The sequence below is a fragment of the Oncorhynchus nerka genome, linkage group LG14, assembly GCF_034236695.1.
Source record: "Oncorhynchus nerka isolate Pitt River linkage group LG14, Oner_Uvic_2.0, whole genome shotgun sequence".
NCBI classification, from domain to species: Eukaryota; Metazoa; Chordata; class Actinopteri; order Salmoniformes; family Salmonidae; genus Oncorhynchus; species Oncorhynchus nerka.
This window is the reverse complement of record NC_088409.1, coordinates 71,566,924-71,591,607: the sequence shown is the minus strand read 5'-3', so window position 1 is coordinate 71,591,607 and position 24,684 is coordinate 71,566,924. Positions and strand designations below refer to the sequence as shown.

Genomic DNA, 24,684 nt, shown 5'->3' with positions numbered 1-24,684 from the left:
ACTGCTGAAGCTTTGCTGCAAGAGTTGGCTAGAACAATGCCCTATCTTTGTGCACTAACACAAGTGCCAGCCTGTCCTTTGATGGAACTCAATATCTAGGTGGCTTTCAGGTTACGTAACCCTGTACCTTAGAGGCTGCTTCCCCGTATACATAGACTTAATCACTGGCCACTTTATTTATTTTTTATTTTATTTCACCTTTATTTAACCAGGTAGGCCAGTTGAGAACAAGTTCTCATTTACAACTGCGACCTGGCCAAGATCAAGCAAAGCAGTGCTACACATTTTCATCAACAAACGTACAGTCAATAACACAATAGAAAAATCTGTATACAGTGTGTGCAAATAGTGGCGATGTAATTACACTTTAGCAATTTACACTGGTGTGATATATGTGCAGATGAGGATGTGCAAGTAGAAATACTGGAACACTAGTCATTTTAATAATGTTGACATATTTTTGCTTTACACATTTCATGAGTATATACTGTATTATATTCTACTGTATTTTAGTCTATGCCACTCCGACATTGCTCATCCTAATATTGATATATTCCTTAATTCCATTCTTTTACTTTTAGGTTGTGTGTATTGTTGTGAATTGTAAGGTATTACTGCACTGTTGGAGCTAGAAACACAAGCATTTCTCTACACCTGCAATAACATCTGCAAAATGTGTATGTAACAAATATGATTTGATTTGAAAATGACATGCAAACAAATGCACACAACTTTGTTGATGGAGAAGTGAGAGACATAAGATGTGTCTGATCTAGAGGTCGGCCGATTATGATTTTACCACCGATACCGATTATTGGAGGCCCAAAAAAGCCAATACCGATTAATCGGCCCATTTTTTTTGTTTGTAATAATGACAATTACAACAATACTGAATTTACACTTATTTCAACTTAATATAAAACATCAATAAAATCATTTTAGCCTCAAATAAATAATGCAACATGTTCAATTTGGTTTAAATAATGCAAAATCAAAGTGTTGGAGAAGAAAGTAATATGTGCCATGTAAAAAAGCTAACGTTTAAGTTCCTTGCTCAGAACATGAGAACATATGAAAGTTGGTGGTTCCTTTTAACATGAGACTTCAGAATTCCAAGGTAAAAGGTTTTAGGTTGTAGTTATTATAGTATTTATAGGACTATTTCTCTCTCTACCATTTGTATTTCATATACCTTTGACTATTGGATGTTCTTATAGGCACTATAGTATTGCCAGTGTAACAGTATAGCTTCCGTCCCCCTCCTCGCCCCTACCTGGGCTCGAACCAGGAACACATCGACAACAGCCACACTCGAAGCATCGTTACCCATCGCTCCACAAAAGCCGCGGCCCTTGCAGCGCAAGGGGAATAACTACTCCAAATCTAAAAGCGAGTGATGTTTGAAACAGTATTAGCGCACACCCAGCTAACTAGCTAGCCATTTCACATTGGTTACACCAGCCATTAGGCTGATAGGCTAGAAGTCATAAACAGCTGTGCTTGCGAAGAGCTGCTGGCAAAACGCACGAAAGTGCTGTTTGAATTAATGATTACGGGCCTGCTGCTGCTCAGTCAGACTGCTCTATCAAATAAGACTTAATTATAACATAATAATACACAGAAATACGAGCCTTTGGTCATTAATATGATCGAATCCGGAAACTATCATTTCGAAAACAAAACGTTTATTATTTCAGTGAAATACGGAACCGTTCGGTATTTTATTTAACGGGTGGCATCCCTAAGTCTAAATATTCTTGTTACATTGCACAACCTTCAATGTATGTCATAATTACGTAAAATTCTGGCAAATTAGTTCGCAATGAGCCAGGCAGCCCAAACTGTTGCATATACCCTGACTCTGCTTGCAATGAACGCAAGAGAAATGACACAATTTCACCTGGTTAATATTGCTTGCTAAACTGGATTAGTAGTTATAACTAGTGATTATGATTGATTGTTTTTTATAAGATACGTTTAATGCTAGCTAGCAATTTACCTTGGCTTCTACTGCATTTGCATAACAGGCAGGCTACTCGTGGAGTGCAATGGTTAGAGCGTTGGACTAGTTAACTGTGCGGTTGCAAGATTGAAACCTCTGAGCTGACAAGGTGAAATTCTGTCGTTCTGCCCCTGAACAAGGCACTTAACCCACAGTTCATAGGCAGTCATTGAAAATAAGAATGTGTTCTTAACTGACTTGCTAGTTAAATAAAAGGTATACATTAAAAAAAAAATCGGAAATCGGTGCCCAAATATACCGATTTCTGATTGGTATGAAAACTTGAAATCGGCCCTAATTAATCGGCCATTCCGATTAATCGGTTGACTTCCAGTCTGTTCAATGTATAATTTCTTTATGATCGGTGACATTATCAAATCATTTGACATGGTATGTTGTTCTCTCTGGTTATTTTCAGATGGTTAATATGCAGCCTGGCGGTACGGTTCTTCCACAACACACTGAATGCTGAGCTGAAGATCAAATCAGTAGGGCTCTTTTCAGTGCATGGAATAAGTATCCAGTTTCAGCCCCAGCACACTCTGGTAGGCTTTGTTCACATTACATTTACGCAAAGCATGTGGCTTATGAAATTAAATTTAGGGATGTGCATCTTTCCGATACATATCTAGCTGGGTACATGTGCTCCGATACCATACAGGAACGATATGTTTTAGTGTGAAACGATTCAGTTTGATTAGAGAACGAATCGATGCGATTTGGTTCGATGCGTTACGATTAGATGTACTAACATTTGTTGCATACACACATTCATTTTCCGTTCTAAATCAAATCTGCTGCTGATGTGTGTAGATGGGTGGGAAAAAAAATCCTATTTAATACATTTTGCATTCAGGCTGTAACACAACAAAATATGGAATAAGTCAAGAGGTATGAATACTTTCTGAAGGCACTATATAGCACAATTTTGAATTTCACCTCCATCTGACAATCAAATGGTTTTGACCGTTTACTGAGTGATTTTCTCTTCTCCTCGCTTTGGCCATGCAGTGCACCTCGCAAAAGTGATTGCTGTCCTTTTATGAATTTATCAACTTGATATACCCTGTATACTAGATATACCCTGTATATTTAAAAATGACCATATACACTGATTTGTTTAAAGCAAATCTACCAAAACTATTGCTTGATGGTGAACCTGAACAACAAAAATAAAATGTATTGTAAGCCCAATTCAGCAGGCAGTGGCAGTCAGTGCCGTTTAAGATGAGGGAGGATGATTATTTTTTTAATGAGCATGGCCTTATTTCTATTACAGCATATTGGATGACTGTCATTCATATTCCATACACCCAGCTCAATGTAACATCGATAGGTTTAGGCTACTACATGATACTATAATCTTTCCCTAAACCCATCATGCGGTTTCTACAACCTAGCCTCTGAATGAAGGTTTACCACGTAGGTGTACATGTCAAGAAAAATTTGAGTAATCAAGGTGACAGACATTGATTGACACATTCCATTCCACCTTGTACACTCTATCTGTAGCTGTCTTTATGCACTAGAGAAGAACCAAGAAATGACACCACAGCTGTCTTTTTGGGCTTACAAAGAGTTGCCAAGAAAAATCCATATCTCAGACTGGCCAATAAAAAGAAAAGATTAAAATGGGCAAGAGAACACAGGCACTGGACAGAGGAACTCTGCCTAGAAGGCCAGCATCCCGGAGTTGCCTCTTCACTGTTGATGTTGAGACTGGTGTTTTGCGGGTACTATTTAATGAAGCTGCCAGTTGAGGACTTGTGAGGTGTCTGTTTCTCAAACTAGAGACACTAATGTACTTGTCCTCTTGCTCAGTTGTGCACCGGGGCCTCCTACTCCTCTTTCTATTCTGGTTCTATTCTGGTTGCGCTGTTCTGTAAAGGGAGTAGTACACATCATTGTATGAGATCTTCAGTTTCTTGGCAATTTCTCGCATGGAATAGCCTTAATTTCTCAGAACACGAATAGACTGACGAGTTTCAGAAGAAAGTGCTTTGTTTCTGGCCATTTTGAGCCTGTAATCGAACCCACAAATTCAGATGCTCCAGATACTCAACTAGTCTAAAGAAGGCCAGTTTCTATTGCTTCTTAAATCAGAACAATAGTTTTCAGCTTTGCTAACATGATGGCAAAAGGGTTTTCTATTGATCAATTAGCATTTTTAAAATTATAAACTTGGATTAGCTAACACAACGTGCCATTGGAACACAGGAGTGATGGTTGCTGATAATGGGCCTATGTAGATATTCCATTAAAAAAATCTGCCGTTTCCAGCTACAATAGTCATTTACAAGATTAACAATGTCTACACTGTATTTCTGATCAATTTGATGTTATTTTAACGGACAAAAAATGTGCTTTTGTTTCAAAAACAAGGACATTTCTAAGTGACCCCAAACTTTTGAATGGTAATGTATGTTTTCTGACTGCTGCAAGATGAATTGCCTCTGAGGACATTTAACTTCCTCTGGAAGTTGTCATAATTACTGTGTAAGTCTATGGAAGGGGGTGAGAACCATGAGCCTCATAGGTTTTGTATTGAAGTCAATGTACCTAGAGGAGGACAGAAACTAGCTCTGGCTAAACCATGGTGCTACTCTACAGATTGCTGTTGAGGATACTGTAGATGTTCATTGCAAAATAGTTTTAATAAATTATTTAAACACTTTTCAACAGTGCATAGACGACAATAGGTTGTCACTCAACTAATAAAGTCTATAATTTTAGCATTTGAATGCTGAAGGTGCCACGCACGCACATGCGTAATATCAGGAGTTTGTGTTTATGCAGGACATCTCGCCCTCACCTAACGTCAACCAATCATGTCAATGCGGAGCTAAACGGAGGTCTTCCGCGTTGTTTTACATTTTGAGGGGCGAATGGCGATGTGGTACGGAGCCAAATTTGGCCTCTGCATGCATCTGGAGTCGCCGAAATTTGCGTTACACAATCCATATCACGCTTCCAACCACATTTTCGGATTAAGCGTAAATTGGCTTTAACGCAGACCTCTTTTCACACTCGTTTGCGGCAGAATTTAGTGACAAAGTCGCTAAATGCTATCAAAAGCATAGAAACTGTGGCAAAACGTCCCAAAGGCAGCCTGAAAAGTACCTGCATTTTTCGCTAGCCTGTACCAATAAATAATAGCGATAAAGTCACTAAATTGGCAACATTGCGCCTACCTCCGTTGGTCACTACGTGAAGCTGGGCACAGTTCGCACTTTGACAAGGATACTGATATTTCCTAGGGTTGTTCGGCAGGCAAAATGACTTGCAGATCAATGACTCAACACAGTTACATGCAGTTTCGACACTTAAGGAGAGGAAGCATCAGTTGTCACAAAATATGAGAGGTATTTTCCGAAGGTGGAAAAAAATGTTGCTAATATGAGCAAAACATTTTTGTGATCCTGCGATTTGTAACGTTTGAATGCTACATTTGGATCGGTTTGGGGTCCACATACTAATGCACTTGCTTCTTAAACATTTGAATCCGGGACCGATGCGAATCGTTATATCCCTAGAAATCCTGTTTCTATGTCTTCATTGAGAAGGGTATTTATTTGTGTATTGTCACACATTGTAGAATATACAACCTTTTTCAACTCGTGTAAGACTACAATTCAGTTGTAAACCAGGTGCATTTCTCCTTGTTTTTATTGCAGGAAATAGACAGGATATGGATTTCAAGCAAACTTTTAAACCAGAACCTGCCGTGAGTTTTTTAAAGACATGTTTATACAATCTTATACCCTCATATCTTAATTGCATATCTCTCAGCTTTCTTGGCCTTTGAGGGAAAGGACCTGTGAATAATTTAACAATACAAGGTTGTGAACTCTTTTTTTCTTCTCTTTCTCTCAGGAGGTGCCTGGCTTTGTGTGTGGGCGAGTCCAGAGTGAGAGTGGACTTGCAGCAGCCTCTAAGACCTCGGGCGCCTAAGAGCCGTGATGGAGGAGAGTCAGGGAAGGTTCCCCTTAGCCCTGCAGCCCTGCGGTTCCTCTCCCAGGTAGGGACAAACACACAACTGTTTATATATGAATTTGACTCATTAAATGATTCATGAAAAACAGTGCTCTCAGCTGCTGTCTTTCCGCTCTCAGCTGCTGTCTTTCCATATTGACTCCATCAATGTGATGGTGCTAAACCTAGCCCTGTCAGAGTCTTTATGGTACATGACCACCTCAAGTATCGACTTACTGCTCGACCACCAGGGCAAAAGGTATTAAACCTCTTCACACTAACTTCATCTAAACAGATCAGTCTTTTTAGTTTAGCCTGACTATTTACATTTTCATATTCTTCATAACAATTTCTCAAACTTTCATAACAGGTTGGCCTGGGACTTTTCTGTTGGACAGCTAAGCAGTAAAGTGCTTAAAAGCAGTCGATTGGTATGTGGGGTTTCTTACCATGTAAACATAGCAATCTTTTAAGTGGGTCTATCTTAAAGAAGTGTTACTTCACAGAATGTATTTCACTGCATTGTCCCAACTCACTGCTCAGCAGGATACATGTCTGGCAGAGGTGTCCCTGAGCCTGGTGCTGTCTGGGGATGTCAGCCTGCCAGAGCTGCGTCCAGGCCGACTGGCTCTGTGTGTGAGAACACTGCTTGCTGAGCTGCACGAGGGCCTGTTCCTCAGCCAGCTACTGCTTCCACCTCCTCCTCTGGAGAGCACTCTCTCTGCAGACGGTGAGAAAGTGCAAAGGGTTGTGTCCCAATGGCACCCTATTTCCTACATAGTCCACTACTTTAGGGAAAAGATTTTGAGAACCATTCGGCAATGCATTATTCACAACCATTTCTCTGTTGTCATTTTCTTCTAGAATGTGAAAAGGACGAGTATATCCAGACTGAAGCAGTGGAGCAGTTTCATCAGCTGGTGCCCCAAAAGGTCAACATGGAGTTTGAGAATACTAGTATAACCCTGTCCATGCACAGCCAGAAAAGGTGAGTCATAGGGAACAGAGTTGGTATGAATCATGTGTTTTTGTTATAAATTTTTTTTAAAAAGGCACAATGTAATTTTCTTTTTCCTCTGACTGTATATCTGAATCATCCAGACACTTGAACTGGACCCTAAAGTCTCTGAAGGTGGGATACGGACGTGAGGACGAGCAGCTGCCCCTCAGGAGCTTCACCCCTGAGATGAGCTTCCCTCAGAGCAGCCTGGAGCTACTTCTGGAGGGTGAGTGGAGAGCTGGGCACTGGGCACCAGAAAGATGTGCATCACAAACGACAATCTATTCCCTAGGGAATAGGTTGCTGTTTGGGATGTAGCCATAGAGAAGGGAAAGAGAGGGTCTGGGAGGGTGGAAAATAACCATTCTTTGTTTGTGTGTCAACAGATGGGCTTCTCCTCTCCCAGAGCAGACAGAGAATCCTTTGTCTTAACACCCTCAGGACTGTCCTGCAGGTGAGTGGTGTGCTTCGGATTTGATTGATACGGTTACTAGTTATCATAGTTGCACCGCATTATCAAAGCTCTTTGTAAATATGCTTAACATTTGACCTCTTGTAAGAAATCTGTTTGATCTGAAGTCTCTTGCTCATCTCCCACTCATGTCCCCAGGTGACATCAGTGGACATTTCAGGGTCAGTCACAGTCAACACCTGCATCATCCACTACCGTCACCAGGAGTTCTCCCATTGGCTAGACCTGTTTCCTTGGAAACAGCTTATTCATAGGAAAGAAGCTCATAGAAAGAGGTATGAGCATTTTCAACTGACAAACCAGACTGGAGAATGTCAAGCACACCAGTTCATTGCTTCAAACAGATGTAAAGACAATATCCAACATATATTACTAACCTGGCCAGAAAGCATGACTTCTTTTGATTTTGAGCCCACCTGAAATCAACTAACACTCCTCTCCTGTCTTCATCTTCATGTTTCTGTTGTGTATTGTGGTGTGTAGTCCAGTGGAGTATTTGCATACCCTCCCGTCCTACAGGAACTTCCCCCATCTGGACGCCCCAGTGATGATCAGCTCCTCTGTGTCCAATGTCAACGTTTCTGTCCAGCTGGGAGACACTCCTCCCTTCGCCCTGGGCTTCATCTCAGTCAGCTCAGGTACAGCACCACACACATACTCACACAGGCCATGGTCAAAATATACTCCCATTGCATTAAAGGTCGAGCATGTTGTTGTGGGAACACAAAGTTTAGTCTTGCCTGGAGAGGAATGATAGGAATGCTAATGGAGAGCAGTGGGTGTTTTTCTTCAGTTCATTCTGCGTTCAACATTGCAGCGGTTTCAAGAGATTAATCATGGTACTTGGCGTGCTGTTGAATCAACCCTTTCCAAACATACGGCCCTGATAGATTAGATAAGTCATCAGAAGTGTTTTTGTAAGGCAGTCAGCTTTTGTCAGTCTGTAACACATTAACTACAATTACTTTATCCCTGAAAATATGGGAATTAAATGCAATATCCTTTTACACCACGGGAATCATCACACACCTACACATAGTGAGTTGAGTTAAAATTGCATCCCAAAATATAGTAATGTGATTTGTGATCTTGTAGATCTGAATATGTCATGTATAATGTAGAGATGCAGCACCTCCTGGACATCAGCACAAACGCAGAGAGCCTCAAGTTCCAGAATGTTCACCGCCGCCTCGCTCTGTCCCTGGACCACTTCTGGTGGAGGGTAGGCCAGGGGTCCCACATCCAGCAGGCCCCCCACCCCCCTGGCAAACATGTGTGGGGAGAAGCCCTCATCCTGGACTCCCTTACACTGCAGGTAACGCAGGCATACAACAAGGTAGGCATTAACTATTTAGGGTTACTCACTACTACTCCCTGTGGTTTTTCCTCAGTTCCAATGTTGTGATAAAGAAAATCAAAATCAGGCTACAGGAAATCCTACTTTTCTGAAATTACACTCTATTCATAGATCATTGAAATTGACCTACCTCTAAGCTAATAACATACTTTTCCTAATTTACTGTGTTGACCTGATGATCACAGCCCTGATTAGTATTTGACCAATATTACATTATTTATATTTGCTGTCTCTGTCCCCCCAGGGGAGCTTCAACAAGCCCCAGAGTGAGTCCAGTAGTCATTCTGAGAGTGTGAGTGTGGAGTCCAATCTGAAGGGCCTACAGCTGGAGGTTTCCGAGACCTGTGCCATGTGCCTGTCCCGCCTATTGGCCCTCTGTAACCTGGCCAATGGCAGGAAGCTGGAGGCCTCAGAGCAGCCAGATGTGGTGCCTGTTCCTGCCCTTGTTGATGGGACAACCTCCCCCAGTCAGGGCGCCTTTTATTTTAAGATTGAGTGTAACCTGGAGGATGTCAATGTGTTCACACTCTCTAATGTAGCAGGTAAGTTAAAAGTGTTATTTAGGGATGCGTCCCAAACGGCACCCTATCCCCTATATTATGGCCCCTGGTCATAATTAGCGCACTATATAGGGTGCCATTTTGGATGGACGCTTAATCTCCATCTCCAGCTAGGCCTACATTCTGTATGGTAATTGGCTCCTGTTTTGTGTTAGGAGCTGTGTCTTTGCGGGTGGACAAAGTGAAGGCCCAAGGCTCGGCGGAAAGCTCCACATTGTCTGTCCAGGGTGTACGTCTATGTGTAGTGAAGGCTCTCACAGAGACCATGGAGCCCTGCTGTCCCTCAGCCCAAACCCCCAACCCTGTCCTCAGCCTCTCCACCCTGGCCATCTGCTACCACGTCGCCACCGGGAACGTGGAGGTAGCTTACAGTTACTCTTCCTACCGTCAGTCCATCAGGCCTATTCCTTCTTCCTGATTGTGTTATTCAGATAAGTTCACATGCCTTGTCCTCTTCCCTTGTGCAGGTCCAGTGTGAAGAGGAGCTGGCAGTGCAGTGGACGCCATCAGACCACATGTTTTTATATCACCACGTGACAGAGAGCCTGGGTTGCTGGCATACTCTGTGTGATTCTCTAGGCCTGACAGAGAGAAGAAATGACGAGAGTTTAGCAGATCCTCCAGAGAGTAGATCTACTAAGACTTCTCCAGTCCACAGTACGGTCAAGGACCTGTCTGTGCGTGTAGAACTGGGCAGAACCCGCTTCACAGCCCAGGTGACAGAGCACAACTACCTCCTGCTGCACACAGACGCCCTGTCCCTCTCCACTCACTCCGGCTCCATGAACGTCCGCTCTCCACACATGTTTCTCAACTTCGACGGCAACAACATATTCTCGTTCAAGGGCCTGGAGGTCCAGACACACCCTGATCAGGCCCTGGACCAACGCCACCTCTTTCCCTTCCTCTCCACCCGACACAACCGTGCCTGGGTGGTCACCTGCCCCTGCCTGGCTGTGGAGTTCCCCTACCAGTACAACTTCTCCAACACCTTTGACAAGTTCATCAGCGTTCAGAAGTGGCTCAAGTCCTTGCATAGCAGCCCTGGTCAGACCCCAGGCCCCCAGCGCCTGCCCCCAGACCTGGTCTTCAAGATCAGTCAGTTCTCTTTCGTCTTCCTGGATGACGTTTTCGAGATCAAGCTGAGGGACAACTACGAGCTGATGAAGGATGAGAGCAAGGAGAGCTCCAAGAGGCTCCAGCTGCTGGACAAGAAGGTGGCTGACCTACGGAAGCAGCACGGAGAACTGTTGCCTGCCAGGAAGATAGAAGAGCTGTATACGTCGCTAGAGCGCAAACACATAGAGATCTACATCCAGCGCTCCCGTCGCCTCTACTCCAACACGCCCATGAGGAAGTCTCTGCTGACCTGGACGGTGTCCGACTTGGAGCTGGTGTCCCTGGCCGACCAGTCCTTCCATGGGCCGGAGCGCGTCCGCGAGCATCTGAGAGACATCGACGGAGTCAGCCCCTTCCCCAGAGACGGGCTCCCCCTGGTGGTCCAGTGGTGCCGGGCAGTCACGTTCAACCTCACTGCATTCCTAGGTGAGTGATGGGTGTGCGTCCCAAATGGCACCCTATTGCTTTTGATAGTGCACTACATTTGACCATTGTTCCATACGTTAATTATTAATATTGATACTATTTTTGTATATACACACACTACCGTTCAAAAGTTTGGGGTCACTTAGAAATGTCCTTGTTTTTGAAAGAATTCGCACCTTTCTTTGTCCATTTAAAATAGCATCAAATTGATCAGAAATACAGTGTAGACATTGTTAATGTTGTAAATTACTATTGTAGCTGGAAATGGGTGATAAAAAAAAAATATATATATATATAAGATTAATTTATGGATAATCTACAGAGGCCCATTATCAGCATCCATCACTCCTGTGTTCCAATGGCACATTGTGTTAGCTAATCCAATTTTATCATTTTAAAAAGGCTAATTGATAATTAGAAAACCCTTTTGCAATTATGTTAGCACAGCTGAAAACTGTTGTTCTGATTAAAGAATAAAACTGTCCTTCTTTAGACTAGTTGAGTATCTGGAGCATCAGCATTTGAGGGTTCAATTACAGGCTCAAAATGGCCAGAAGCAAATCGTCTGAAACTCATCAGTCTATTCTTGTTCTGAGAAATGAAGGCTATTCCATGCTCATAATGGCCAATAATCTGAAGATCTCGTACAACGCTGTGTACTACTCGCTTCACAGAACAGCGCAAACTGGCTCTAACCAGAATAGAAAGAGGAGTGGGAGGCCCTGGTGCACAACTGAGCAAACGGACAAGTACATTAGTGTCTAGTTTGAGAAACAGCCCCCTCACAAGTCCTCAGCTGGCAGCTTCAATAAATAGTACCCGCAAAACACCGGTCTCAACGTCAACAGTGAAGAGGTGATACATATATCATTTTTTATTATTTCTCTCCCTGTGACAGTGAGAATCCGGGACTATCCTCGTTACTTGTTTGAGATCCGGGACTGGGAGCTGTCAGGCCGCTTGATCGGGACAGAGCAGGACGGGCAGGGCCGGGCTCGCCGAAGGCAGACTGTGCCACTTGGCCAGCCATGGGGCGACATAACCGTCCACAGGAACATGCCACCACTCAAGTTCTACTGCGATTTTAAATGTAAGTAAAGTGTTTCAATGAAGCACAATCCTCATTTTTTGTGATGATTTGTATTTATTTTCAACAATAGGCAATAGACACATAGCGGACGATCACATAACTTTGTATGAATTTGTTTGATGTAGTGTCATCTAATTTCTAAACATATACTGGCAGTTGTGCAAATTCAACTCTTAACTATTATTTTCCCATCTCCTCTTCTCTCCATGCAGCCAATATATCCTTGTACACTATAGTGTGGGGGCCTTGCTGGGACCCAGCTTGGACCCTGATTGGCCAGGTGGTTGATCTGCTGACCAAACCCACGGTTGACCCCTCCCCTCCTCTGGCCTGGTGGGACAAGAGTCGTCTGCTGGTACATGGACGCTGGATCATGGACATAGAACAGGCCAACCTCCATCAGCTGGCCACGGAGGTTAAAACACAGAGTCTGAGCAACACTTCTTAGCCACTTACTGCCTCTGAAAAATGTGTTGGCCTGAGAATTAGGATTATCTGCAATTGTTTGACATAATTTTGGTCTTTTGTAGGACCCCTATAACACTACAGAGAACATGCACTGGGAATGGAACAAAGTCAACTACGAGTGGACTCCTGGGCAGTTTGTCTTCAAAGGTGACATGGATGTCAACGTCAGGACAGCCTCCAAGTAGGTGGCAGACTGAAATCTGGCTTTCAAATATCAGAAATTCTGCAACCGGCTTCACCTGTGAAACGTTTAGATTTTCATGTTTCATGAAATTGTTCATAATTTGATTAAAATATATATATATATATTTCTTGTTCTCAGGTATGATGACATCTGTTTCCTGCACCTGCCAAATCTGTGCATGACCCTTGACCTCCAGTGGCTTTGCCATGGCAACCCCCATGACCATCACGCTGTAATGCTCTGCTGTGCAGAGAATGTAGCTGATGTGACATCAGGACAACCTCACGACTCCTTCAGAGCCTTCCGCTCAGAGAACCTCAACCTCTCCATCACCATGGACCTCAACCAACACTGTGGCACCGGTGAGGCGGTTGAGCAGTTACCTTGTGATAGCTGTGTGGCTTGGCTTTTTTCCAGGTTCACTGAGGAATTCTCCACAGAGGTTGCATCCCAAATAGCACCCTATTCCCTATATAATGCACTAATTATGATCAGTGCCCATAGTTTCCGTGAGTCAGGCTCTCAGTCAAGTAAGTCATTTTGGTAATAGGGTGTCATTTGGGATACTGTGAACGCTTGTCAAATCAAGTCTCTGTATTTAGCTTGCATGCGATAATGTTTTGTTATTCATCTTTAAATCATTAGCTCTAATGTTGACTGTCTGTTTATTGAGGGCATTTGTTTCTCTCTCTCAGAGCCATGCCAGCCCAGAATCCTCCTGTACAGCAGTACCCTGCGCTGGATGCAGAACTTCTGGGCCACCTGGACCAGCGTTTCCAGACCCATCTGCAGAGGCAAGCTCTTCCACAGCCTCAGACCCATCCGAAAGAAGCTGGGCCAGCACTACAAACAGATGTCCTATACAGCAGCCTTTCCTCAACTACAAGTGAGTAAATCACCAACACTATGCAACGCGTCCCGAACGGCTCCCTATTCCCTTTATAGTGCGATGCTTTTTACCAGTAGTAGTGCACTATATAGGGAATAGGGTGCTATTTGGGACCCATACACTCACTGCTTATGTTCAGCCTACATCCAAAGAACAAAGCAGACAATTCTTTGTCAATATAGGATACAATTGACATTTTTAAAGACCTTATATGTTCTATTTTGACTGATTCCATGTTTTCAGAGTGCGCTGTCCGTTGCATGGTCTTGTTACCTCCAATGAGCGCTAACATTTGAGATTTGACTTTGTCTCCTCCCCAGGTGCATTACTGGGCCTCCTTTGCTCAGCAGAGGGGCATCCAGGTGGAATGCAGCAAAGGCCACGTCTTCACCAGAGGGGCTCAGAGACTCATCCCACAGGGTAAGAAGAGAGGGCACAACACGGGCATAGAAATGCCACAAGCTATTTACACACTCAAGCAATGGTCTAATTGGTTTTTATTTTAATGTTTGCTTCTCAAATGACACCCTATTCCCATATACTGTAGTGCACTATATGTGGAATTGGGTATAATTTGAGACTGAGTTGTTGAGCAGCCTGTCTGTTGGTCTAACTCAATTGTGTGTGTGTTGTCTGTCTGTTCTCTCAGCGGGCACGGTGATGAGGAGGCTGATCTCTGAGTGGAACGTGACCCAGATGGTGTCAGAGCTGTCCCTGATGACGGTGCACCTCATGGCCTCCACCTGGGACGAGACGGCTGACCACCAGATCAACGCCCAGGTGAAGAAAACCCACCTGCTCGGCCTGTCCTCCCTCAGTTACCAGCGCCAGAGCAACCGTATGGAGGAGGTAAGACGATGGGGAGCAGTAGCGGATTTAGGTATAGGCGGCATCTTGCCGGGGGTGTCACAGGGCACCCGCACAACAACAAAAAACACATTTGGAATGGTGACATTTGCGCGATCGGTTTTCTATCGCTCTTTTGCACGTCACATCAATGAAGTCATGTCACCGTGTGGGACTGTGGGTCAATTATCCTTGTCGGAGTGGGCGCCCTGATTCTAGTTTGTGAGCTAGGCAGGCTACTGCCTGGGAAGGTCTCCAATTCAGAAGTACGATATGGGGAGGGGGGGTAGGTTGACCTCAGGTCTCCCCGCTGGATGCCCGAGGTAGGTGGAACGGGGAATCTTATCAAATAGCGCACCTCTAACTTTGTACAATTAGTAATGCAATTAGTTGAGTAATTTAGTGTGTTTCTCTTGTTTGAAGTGCAATAGTGTAATAATCATGTTCTCTTTAAGTGTGTTCTATTTGTGTATTTGTGCAATTTAAGTTTCATTTGTGTCTTTTGTTAGCAATAGTAATGGTGTAATTTTGATTCTCTTTTTTTATTTGTGTTTATATACTACAATTTGTTTATATTTGTCTTAGTTACTTTTTGATATTTATGAGTCTTATTTTGGTATATATTTATATAGTTTTAAATGTTATGGGGGGGGTTCGCCCAGGAAGCCACACAAGCTCGAACCGCAACTGATGGGGAGGGCATGGTAGACACCCCAAAGTTGATTGCACAGGCTGTGTCTCCATTTGCACCCTATTCCCTATGTCATTGACTACTTTTGACCAGGACCAATAGGGCGCAAGTTGGGACGCACACAGTAGCTTCTTAACCATTGTAGTCAGGTTTAAATGAATTATATTTGTTCTGGCTCTGTGTTTCAACCCTTCATTTGTAGTTCTCCAGTCAAAAGGTGAAGCTAGATCTCTTGTAAAAACCTGAAGTGTAATGATGGTGTTTCTCATTGTGACAGGAGGGGAACCCAAAAGATGAGGCAAATGCCCCCTACACCCACAAGCTGTGCCTGGTTGACCTGCGAGCCTCCTGGACCACCACTAACAGGAACATAGCGTTCGGTCTGTACGACGGCTACAAGAAGGCAGCCGTTCTCAAGAGGAACCTCTCCACAGAGGCTCTGAAGGGCCTGAGGATAGACACTACACTGCAAGCTGCCAAGAAGCTCAAGCGCTCTTTGTCCAACTACTCCGGCGGCCCCAGCACGGCCCCCTCCACCCCAACCATGCCCAGCACCAGCCGCCCTGAGAAGAGCCAGCACGAAGGTAGGAGAAGTGCAGCCTAAGTTGATGGTATTTTATGGTATTTTCTTTTTAAATATATATTTTGAAGGTATTTTCAGATTGTGTTGAACAGATAGTGATCGAGGATGACAGTGGGGAAAGAAAGAGGGATGATGTGTCAAAGGCCACTAGGCCGGTTTCCAACCCATGTCAACACTGTAGATACACTATACAGTATATACAAAAGTATGTGGACACTCCTTCAAATTATTGGATTTGGCGATTTCAGTCACACAAGTTGCTGACAGGTGTATAAAATTGAGCACACAGCCATGCAATCTCCATAGACAAACATTGGCAATAGATTGCCATTACTGAGAGCTTGGCGATTTTCAACGTGGCACCGTCATAGGATGCCATCTTTCCAATAAGTCAGTTCGTCAGATTTCTGTCCTGCTTGAGCTGCCCCAGTCAACTGTAAGTTCTGTTATTGTGAAGTGGAAAGGTCTAGGAGCAACAAAAGCCTAAGATCACCATGCACAATGACAAGCGTTGGCTGGAGTGGTGTAATGCTCGCCGCCATTGGACTCTGGAGCAGTGGAAAGGCTTTCTCTGGAGTGCTGAATCACGCTTCACCATCTAGCAGTCCAATGGTCGAATCTGGGTTTGGCGGATGCTAGGTGAAAGCTACCTGCCCCAATGCATAGTGCCAACTGTAAAGTTTGGTGGAGGAGAAATAATGGTCTGGTGCTGTTTTTCATGGTTCCGGCTAGGCCCCTTAGTTCCAGTGAAGGGAAATATTAACGCTATAGAATACAATGACATTCTAGACGATTCTGTGCGTCCAACTTGTGGCAACTGTTTAGGGAAGGCCCTTTTTCTGTTTCACCCATGCACAAAGCAAAGTCCATACAGAAATGGTACATTCAGATTGTTATGGGAAGAACATGGCTGGCCTGTACAGAGCTCTGACCTGAACCCCATCGATATGGGATGAATTGGAACGCCGACTGCGAGGTAGGCCTAATCGCGCAACATCACTAATGCTCTTGTGGCTGAATGGAAACAAGTCCCAGCAGCTATGTTTCAATCTAGTGGAAAGCATTCCCAGAAGAGTGGGGGCTATTATAGCAGCAAAGGGGAGACCAACTCCATATTAATGCCCATGATTTTGGAATGAGATGTTCGACGAGCAGGTGTCCACATACTTTTGGTCGTGTAGTGTATGTATGTTAGAGGCTGCAGTATTACTGCTAGGCCAGCCATGCCACATAAAGCGTCTTTGAATAGAATTTACTGACTGTTTCTTCAACTCTTCCTTCCTCTTCACTCTGCAGGGACATCCATGCTGCAGAAGCTGATTGAGGAGACTGATAAGTTTGTGGTGTTCTCAGAGGAGGACTCTGGTGTGAGTGATCAACTGTGTGGCATCGCTGCCTGCCAGACAGACGACGTCTACAACCGCAACTGGTTCATCGAGCTGGTCAACTGTCAGGTACAACTGACAACTAGTCTGGAAGTTTAGGTTCATGGCAAATCAGATTTGGATTGTAAAGCCCAGTGGGCCAATCACACTTTATTTGCCCCCAAATGTAACAATGTTTGCGAACAGGACCCAAAGTTATAATCCTTCTCTGCTGTCTGTCTGTAGATGATGCTGCGTGGCACAGAGACAGCTGGCTGCGTGCTGGTGTCTGCTGCCAAGGCTCAGCTGCTGCAGTGTGAGCACCACCCGGCCTGGTACAGCGACACCCTCAAGCAGAAGACCACCTGGACCTGTCTGCTTGACGGCATGCAGTACTTTGCCACCATGGAACCCAACCCCTCAGAGCAGGAGGACTGGCAGTTGTGGCTTGAGGTGGGCCAGTGAAAACATTATTAACAGGCTCTTAAAGATGCACTATCCAGAAATCACTCCGCCATTTCCTGGTTGCTAAAATTCAAAATAGTTTCTAATTTCAGTTTGTGATGAAGCAAGTATAGTGTAGAGAATCATAGATCCCAGCGGTGTAGATGGTACAATCTTTTCCATAATCAAAAATATTGTATTTTCAGCTGTTTGAAGCTGGTGTACAAAACAACAAAAGGAAAAGACGCAAAAATGGAGCTTAAGAAAAGAGAAGCATAGAAATGGCGCGCATAGAACAGATCTACCGCTTCTTAGACTTTCTTTCAATGAGTGACAGATCAAAAACGCTCACTTTTCCATGTGAATTTGGTCAGGTCACCCAAAAGCTTTAACAAGAACTACCATAAATGATCATCTGTAGCGTTGAATGATGATGTGTTGTGTATGGTTTACATTCGGGCTCAAGTCCAAGTTGCACGACAGAGTATTTTTATAGTAGGTGCATAGTAGAGAGCATATTTGTATCTTTCAGATTCAGGGTGCTGTTACAGCTTTGACCGTGTGTCTTTGCCTTGGTTGTGCATGGTGCGTCTGCAGGTGAAAAACATTGAGGAGCACAGGCAGCGTCACCTGGACTCAGTGCTGGAGCTGATGGAGAGTGGCCAGGCTGTTGGAGGCATGGTCAGCACCACAACAGGTACTGCTGCTCTTCGCACATACTCTACTTCATGAAATGTTTAAACCCTGGCCCTTCAAAGCTGAAAATCTCATCTTGATGTGAATCTTTCCTTAAAGTGAAATTCCATATTTAATAATATATATATATATTATTATCTCCAGCACCATGCCAGTGTCTACATAGAGTGCATTCGGAAAGTATTCAGACCCCTTGATTTTGTTGTCCACATTTTGTTACGTTACAGCCTTATTCTAAAATGGATTAAATAAAAATATCTCAATCTACACACAATACCCCATAATGACAGAGAAAAGTTTTTTTTTTTTTGAAATATTGTGCAAATTTTTATATATATATATAAAAAATTAAAACATACCTTTTAACATAACTATACATACCCTTTGCTATAAGACTCAAAATTGAGCTCAGGTGCATCCTGTTTCCATTGATCATCCTTGAGATGTTTCTACAACTTGATTGGAGTCCACCTGTGGTAAATGTAATTGTTTCGGGGCACAGATCTGGGGAAGGGTACCAAAAAATGTCTGTAGCATTGAAGGTCCCCCTGAACACAGTGGCCTCCATCATTCTTAAACAGAAGAAGTTTGGAACCAAGACTCTTTTGAACTCACTGGCCTGAATGCCAAGCATCACGTCTGGAAGAAACCTGGTACCATCCCTATGGTGAAGCATGGGGGTGGCAGCATCATGCTGTGGGTGATGTTTTTCAGCGGCAGGAACATCTCTGGAGAGACCTGAAAATAGCTGTGCAGCAACGCTCCCCATGCAACTTGACAGAGCTTGAGAAGAATGGGAGAAACTCCCCATATACAGATGTGCCAAGCTTGTAGCGTCATACCTAAGAAGACTTGAGGCTATAATCACTGCCAAAGGTTCTTCAACAAAGTACTGAGTAAAGGGTCTGAAGACTTATGTAAATGTATTATTTCAAATTTGTATTTTTTTATAAAGTTGCTAACATTTCTAAAAACTTGTTTTTGCTTTGGTATTGTGTGTAGATTGATGAGGGGAAAAATCTATTTAATCCATTTTAGAACAAGGCTGTAACATAACAAAATGTGGAAAAAGTCACGGGGTTTAAATACTTTCCGAATGCCCTGTAAACTGAAATCTGTCAACTGAAATCTGTATACTGAAAGTGTTTATGTTCTGTAGTTAACATCGTGGCACTTAAGACTTTTTAAAGTGGTATATTTACCCTTTAACTTATGTGTCAAGGTAAATGTAACACTTCCTCTCTGTTCTCTTTGAATCCAGACTGGAACCAGCCGGCCCAGGTGAATGACACTCAGCAGGTCCAGCGTATCATCTCTCGTTGCAGCTGTCGCATGTACTACATCGGCTACAGCCACGACATCGACCCTGAGCTGGCCACGCAGATCAAACCTCCAGAGATACGCCGCAACGAGAAGGAAGACCTGCTGAAAAAACAAGCTGGTAAGGCACCCCATAGAGCTCATATATGCACTATTTTATACAACATTTGATACAATATTTCACTTTTTTTTTAAATCAGTTTCTAGAATGAACTTTTTTCTGAATTAAATCCTGTTTTTTGGATGCCAAAGTCCATTGTTCTATTTAATTCTGTGAGGCAGCCGACATCTTCAAATACAATGTCAGAACATGCTTACAATGTTGCTGTAGTGTTATTCAGTGTAAAGGCTTGAGCCTTTCGACTTGGTGTCTTTCCCCCCACTTCACTATCAGGGGCTGTGGACACCTTCACCCTCATTCACCATGACCTGGAGATCTCCACCAACCCTGTGCAGTATGCTATGATCCTGGACATCGTCAACAACCTACTGCTGCACGTTGAGCCCAAACGCAAGGTAACGAGATGCCTCAACATCTGACTAGGCAGTGTTTTGTCCTATAGCATATGCAACTGTATATACGGGGCAATTACTAACTTCTACTTAAGTCGAATTTTCACTTAGTCATGTTTTGAGGTCAGTGGGAGACTTAAGTGAAAATTGTACTTGAGTGGAAGTTCGGATTCACCCCTACTGTATGATAGCTGAGGTCTCTACACTGTCCCTTATGCATCCCAAATGGCATGATATTCCCTATCTAGTGCATTACTTTTGACCAGGGTTCTAAATAGGCAAAAGAGGGAATAGCGCCATTTGGGATGCCTCGTGTCCTACCCTCTGACCATGTTGTGTGTGGGCTCTGTCCTCAGGAGCACAGTGAGAAGAAGCAGCGTGTGCGTTTCCAGCTGGAGATCTCCAGTAACCCAGAGGAGCAGCGTAGCAGCATTCTACACCTGCAGGAGGCCGTAAGGCAGCACGTGGCCCAGATCAGACGCCTGGAGAAACAGATCTACTCCAATATCAGGGTGAGCCATTGGACGGACTGACTCACACTCTTCTCATAGGCCCTGTGTGGCGAGGCAATGGCTGATTTCAGCACTGTTACTTGTGAGGTGAAAACCAAAGGTGAAGGTAATTCCTAGTTTACTTCATCCAATTATAATCTAGAGAGGGATTAAAACACATCCCTGAGTTACGAACCCCAAAGCACTGAAATATCTACTTGAGTATATTTGACCTGTGTGGTGTGACCCCTCCAGGCCCAGCCTGAGGATCTGAGAGGAGATGAGCTGTCAGAGATCAACGTGAGGCTTCAGAACCAGCTCAATCAGGAGAAGACTGACATGCAGATGAAGAGTGAGGAGCTCAACATCCTCATCAGGTCAGCCCAACACCGCCACAGACACACCATTCAATGCCAAGTCAAACTACCGAACACTTTCACAACACCATCTTTTCAATGCCTAGGAAAACTACTCGGCCAGCCATGGGAAGTTCTGAGATACTTCCTAAGAATACTGACTCATCCTCTCCTGTGTTCTTCCCTGCATGTCACTCTCTGCTCCCAGATGTTTTAAAGACTTCCAGCTGCAGAGGACCAATAAGCTGGAGCTGCGTAAGCCGCCGGAGGACGTGAGTGTGGTTCGCAGGACAGAGATCTGCTTTGCCCAGGCCCGCTGGTGTCTCACTGAGGAGGATGGACAGCTGGGCATCGCTGAGCTGGAGCTGCAGAGGTTCATGTACAGCAAGGTGAGCAGGGGGCAGGGAGGACACTGCTGCTCTGTCCTAACAAGGAGATGACCATAACTATTTTGATACTGTGCTTTGGCTAGAGAGCTGGGCCCATATTCACAAAAAGTCTCAGATTAGGAGTGCTGAAATAGGATCCGTTTAGCCTTTTAGATAATAAGATATGGACAAGGGATACCTGATCCTAGATTACTACTCTGAGACGCTTTATGAATGCGGGCCCTGATGTTGATGCTAAACATCTGTTAAACTGTCTCCTTCCACAGCTGAACAAGTCAGATGATACAGCCGAGCATCTCCTGGAACTGGGCTGGTTCACCATGAACAACCTGCTCCCCAACGCTGCATACAAGGTCAGGAAATAATGCTTATCTCTGACCTTTTCTTTGGTAAGGGTAGTCAACAGCTCATTTTTACAACCGGTGGCGCTGTGAACCTGTGAAGCTTACAAATATTGCATCTGAAAGGGATCTCTTATAGTACAAGCCTTTTTGTTGAGTTTTTCAGTCTTTTGTCAGAAACAAGAAGTTTCCATCTCCTGCTGTTACTGATCCAATGATTCCAGGTCCTATTGCACCCAAAATGTGCTCACAAAGACCTCCTAAAGCAGTGTTTGCTTGTGTTGATAACTCTCTACTTGGTTTCCTATGTGCAGCATGTGAGGGTATGTATGGTGCTGGTACAGTAACTGGGTGTTCATGTCACTGTTGTTGACACCATCATGCTTATCCAGTCAGCATCACGGAAATCCCTCTCAGAATATAATGTATATGTCCCAAATGGCACCCTATTCTCTACATAGTCCACTACTTTTGACCAGAGGCCTATGGGCCTTGGTTAATAGTAGTCCATTATTCATGGAATAGGGTACCATTTGGGACGTATCCTTTGTTATTCAACATTGCATGTCCACCATGGGACTGGGTCATTCCAATGCCCACCTCCAGTCCTTCCTCTTATTGCGTGCTCCTCACTGCATTTGCACCGTCATCTGAATGTTTTACGGTACCATGTCTTATGTCGCTGTGTAAGTCAGGTTTGTTTTCCAAATGTTTTCCTGTTCATATGGGAGGAAAAATCCCATGAATTGATTCATTTATCCTCCTGCTCACCATTCATGCTGTATGGAGACATTTCAGATTCATTTAATTGTCTTTACAGAATATGCTGTATTCTGAATTAAATTGGTTTCCTAAATGACATTAAATATATTTTTGGGTTGCTTCATGAATCAGCAGTTAGGAGCATGGCATTATTCCAGTGGTTATTTTGTCTGCGTCCTGAATGACACCGTATTCCCTATATAGTGCACTACTTTTGGGGCCATTTGGGATGCAGCCTCTGTGTTGTGACTTTTAAATTCATGAAACCTGTCTCCTAGGTGGTGTTGCGTCCTCAGAGCCCGTGTCAGTCTGGCCGTCAGTTTGCCCTGCGCATCTTCAGTAAGGTCCGCCCCCCAGTGGGAGGCATCTCAGTCAAGGAGCACTTTGAGGTGAGGAGGAAGCATGTGATCATAACACTAGAGATGTGTTAACCTGTTCGATCATAACATTGAAGATCTCATAACATATGTGATCATAACATTTAATTATGAAAGCATTGGGAGCATACAGGTAGATAGTGTTTCTCTGTTGTAATGTGTTTGTGTCACCAGGTGAACGTGGTTCCTCTCACCATCCAGCTCATGTACCAGTTCTTCAAAAGGATGATGGGATTCTTCTTCCCAGGAAGGAATGTGGAGGAGGAGGAAGTTGCTGATGAGGAGGACAAATCCCGAATGGTCACTACTGGTGTGTATTGCCTCTAGCTGTTAGCATCCTGCCCAGGGGGAGTACATCAAGCTGCAGAAGCAGAAGATAGGTGCCTGCCCTATGGGCCATTCTGACTCGGACAAGGCTTATTACTTACCAGTTATTGACGTGCAACAGTTATGCTGTACTGTATACGTTCACTTGCCCTCACATGTTGACCAGCCTGAAATCCACACCTCTCTCCACCCAACCAATCAATATTAGTTTCCATTATCGTTGCCAGCTCTTCAATACCACACATGGTATTGGATTGGTAGTTGCTGTGTAACCCTTGGTGGCTATTAATAGCCTGGGTCTACTGTGACCTTGAGGGCTGGGTGAGACCGTGCATCCCACATGGCAACCTATTCCCTACATAGTGCACTATGACCCTGGTCAAAAGTAGTGCACTATAAAGGGGATAGGGTGCCCTATTGGACATTTTGCAGAGTTACAGGAGTATAGGGTGTGGACTCTAAGGGGTGGTGGAGTCATTCAGAGGTTGTGGTGGTGCTGCTGCTGTCTTTCTTGCACTCACATCCACACTTGTTTTTCTTCCTGGCACTGGTTCTACTGATTGCGGCTATTTCAAAGAAGGGTGTATAACTACTATAATTACTATGTTATGTGGTTGTTTTTCCTACTACACTTGCAGTGACTTGTAAATCGCTCTGGATAAGAGTGTCCGCTAAATGACTAATGTAAATTGTATCTCAGGCATGCCTGTCACCAAGCCTCGGCAGCTCTCGGAAGACACCATGGGGGTCATGGGCCCCAGCAAAGGGGTCACCCAGGGCTTGAACCGTACATCTGGGGTCAGGAGGTCCTTCCGAAAGGCTGTTGAGGTATTTTGTTGTTGTTTTTATGAGAAATGAGAAAATATGTATCTTTGTGTTGATGTATCCCCAATGTTCATACAGCCGTACTACGTTGCCACCCAGCTACATCTGCTGGGGTAATTGGCTCGTTGTTTTCACAAGCACTTCCCAACTTTCTTGTTATATACTTATTTTGACCAGCGCTCTATGGGCCTTGTTTAAAAGTAGTGAACTATGATGAGTATTTAGGGTGCCATTTCAGATGCAGCCTTAAGTCTTCCATACTGTATTGAAACCGAAGTATGTCTTATTTCCCTACCTAGCATCCTGTAGATGACATCGACAAGATGAAGGAGAGAGCAGCCATGAATAACTCCTTCATCTACATCAAGATCCCCCAGGTTCCCCTGTGTGTCAGTTATAAGGTAGGTATCACCATGTGCTGAAGTTAAGGGTAGCAACATTTCTGGAAAATCTGGATATGTACCAGAAGTTGTCTGGATTTTGCAACTAGCTAAAGGAAAACGGTACTCAATGCTTTGATTCAAGTCAGTTATTGATTCTATATACATGTCGGTGTGTCAGTGAGTTCATAAATAAACATTCCCCTCGAAGAGAGATGTTGCGGCAGGGTAGCCTAGTGGTTAGAGTGTTGGACTAGTAACCAAAAGGTTGCAAGTTCAAATCCCTGAGTTGACAAATTCCCGTTCTGCCCCTGAACAGGCAGTTAACCCACTTCCTAGGCCGTCATTGAAAAAAAGAATTTGTTCTTTACTGACTTGCCTAGTTAAATAAAGGTAAAATAACTAATCTCACTCAGCCATCATTTGATTAAGAGAGATGT

At 44.0% G+C, this 24,684-nt stretch overlaps 1 protein-coding gene across 7 annotated transcripts in view; it reads left to right on the top strand.

Moving 5' to 3' along the window:
- LOC115141828 (bridge-like lipid transfer protein family member 2) overlaps positions 1 to 24,684 on the top strand; it is a 29,255-nt gene that overhangs the window by 1,408 nt on the left and 3,163 nt on the right. For 2 of the 7 annotated variants that reach the window (XM_029681065.2, XM_029681070.2), the window contains exons 2-37: positions 2,421 to 2,547; positions 5,677 to 5,726; positions 5,876 to 6,020; positions 6,115 to 6,233; positions 6,345 to 6,405; positions 6,518 to 6,704; positions 6,839 to 6,962; positions 7,076 to 7,200; positions 7,361 to 7,428; positions 7,585 to 7,721; positions 7,930 to 8,084; positions 8,568 to 8,782; positions 9,048 to 9,345; positions 9,519 to 9,724; positions 9,831 to 10,908; positions 11,807 to 11,998; positions 12,211 to 12,413; positions 12,529 to 12,647; positions 12,789 to 13,012; positions 13,346 to 13,536; positions 13,860 to 13,959; positions 14,189 to 14,388; positions 15,354 to 15,660; positions 16,956 to 17,113; positions 17,270 to 17,476; positions 18,065 to 18,164; positions 19,425 to 19,604; positions 19,878 to 19,999; positions 20,353 to 20,508; positions 20,743 to 20,864; positions 21,052 to 21,232; positions 21,499 to 21,585; positions 22,614 to 22,724; positions 22,887 to 23,022; positions 23,740 to 23,867; positions 24,164 to 24,265. In XM_029681065.2, the coding sequence (XP_029536925.1) occupies positions 2,421 to 2,547; positions 5,677 to 5,726; positions 5,876 to 6,020; positions 6,115 to 6,233; positions 6,345 to 6,405; positions 6,518 to 6,704; positions 6,839 to 6,962; positions 7,076 to 7,200; positions 7,361 to 7,428; positions 7,585 to 7,721; positions 7,930 to 8,084; positions 8,568 to 8,782; positions 9,048 to 9,345; positions 9,519 to 9,724; positions 9,831 to 10,908; positions 11,807 to 11,998; positions 12,211 to 12,413; positions 12,529 to 12,647; positions 12,789 to 13,012; positions 13,346 to 13,536; positions 13,860 to 13,959; positions 14,189 to 14,388; positions 15,354 to 15,660; positions 16,956 to 17,113; positions 17,270 to 17,476; positions 18,065 to 18,164; positions 19,425 to 19,604; positions 19,878 to 19,999; positions 20,353 to 20,508; positions 20,743 to 20,864; positions 21,052 to 21,232; positions 21,499 to 21,585; positions 22,614 to 22,724; positions 22,887 to 23,022; positions 23,740 to 23,867; positions 24,164 to 24,265 (6,421 nt within the window). The remainder of the gene's footprint in view (positions 1 to 2,420; positions 2,548 to 5,676; positions 5,727 to 5,875; positions 6,021 to 6,114; positions 6,234 to 6,344; positions 6,406 to 6,517; positions 6,705 to 6,838; positions 6,963 to 7,075; positions 7,201 to 7,360; positions 7,429 to 7,584; positions 7,722 to 7,929; positions 8,085 to 8,567; positions 8,783 to 9,047; positions 9,346 to 9,518; positions 9,725 to 9,830; positions 10,909 to 11,806; positions 11,999 to 12,210; positions 12,414 to 12,528; positions 12,648 to 12,788; positions 13,013 to 13,345; positions 13,537 to 13,859; positions 13,960 to 14,188; positions 14,389 to 15,353; positions 15,661 to 16,955; positions 17,114 to 17,269; positions 17,477 to 18,064; positions 18,165 to 19,424; positions 19,605 to 19,877; positions 20,000 to 20,352; positions 20,509 to 20,742; positions 20,865 to 21,051; positions 21,233 to 21,498; positions 21,586 to 22,613; positions 22,725 to 22,886; positions 23,023 to 23,739; positions 23,868 to 24,163; positions 24,266 to 24,684) is intronic. The other 5 variants (XM_065000355.1, XM_029681066.2, XM_029681069.2 and 2 more) reach the window with 5 other exon arrangements.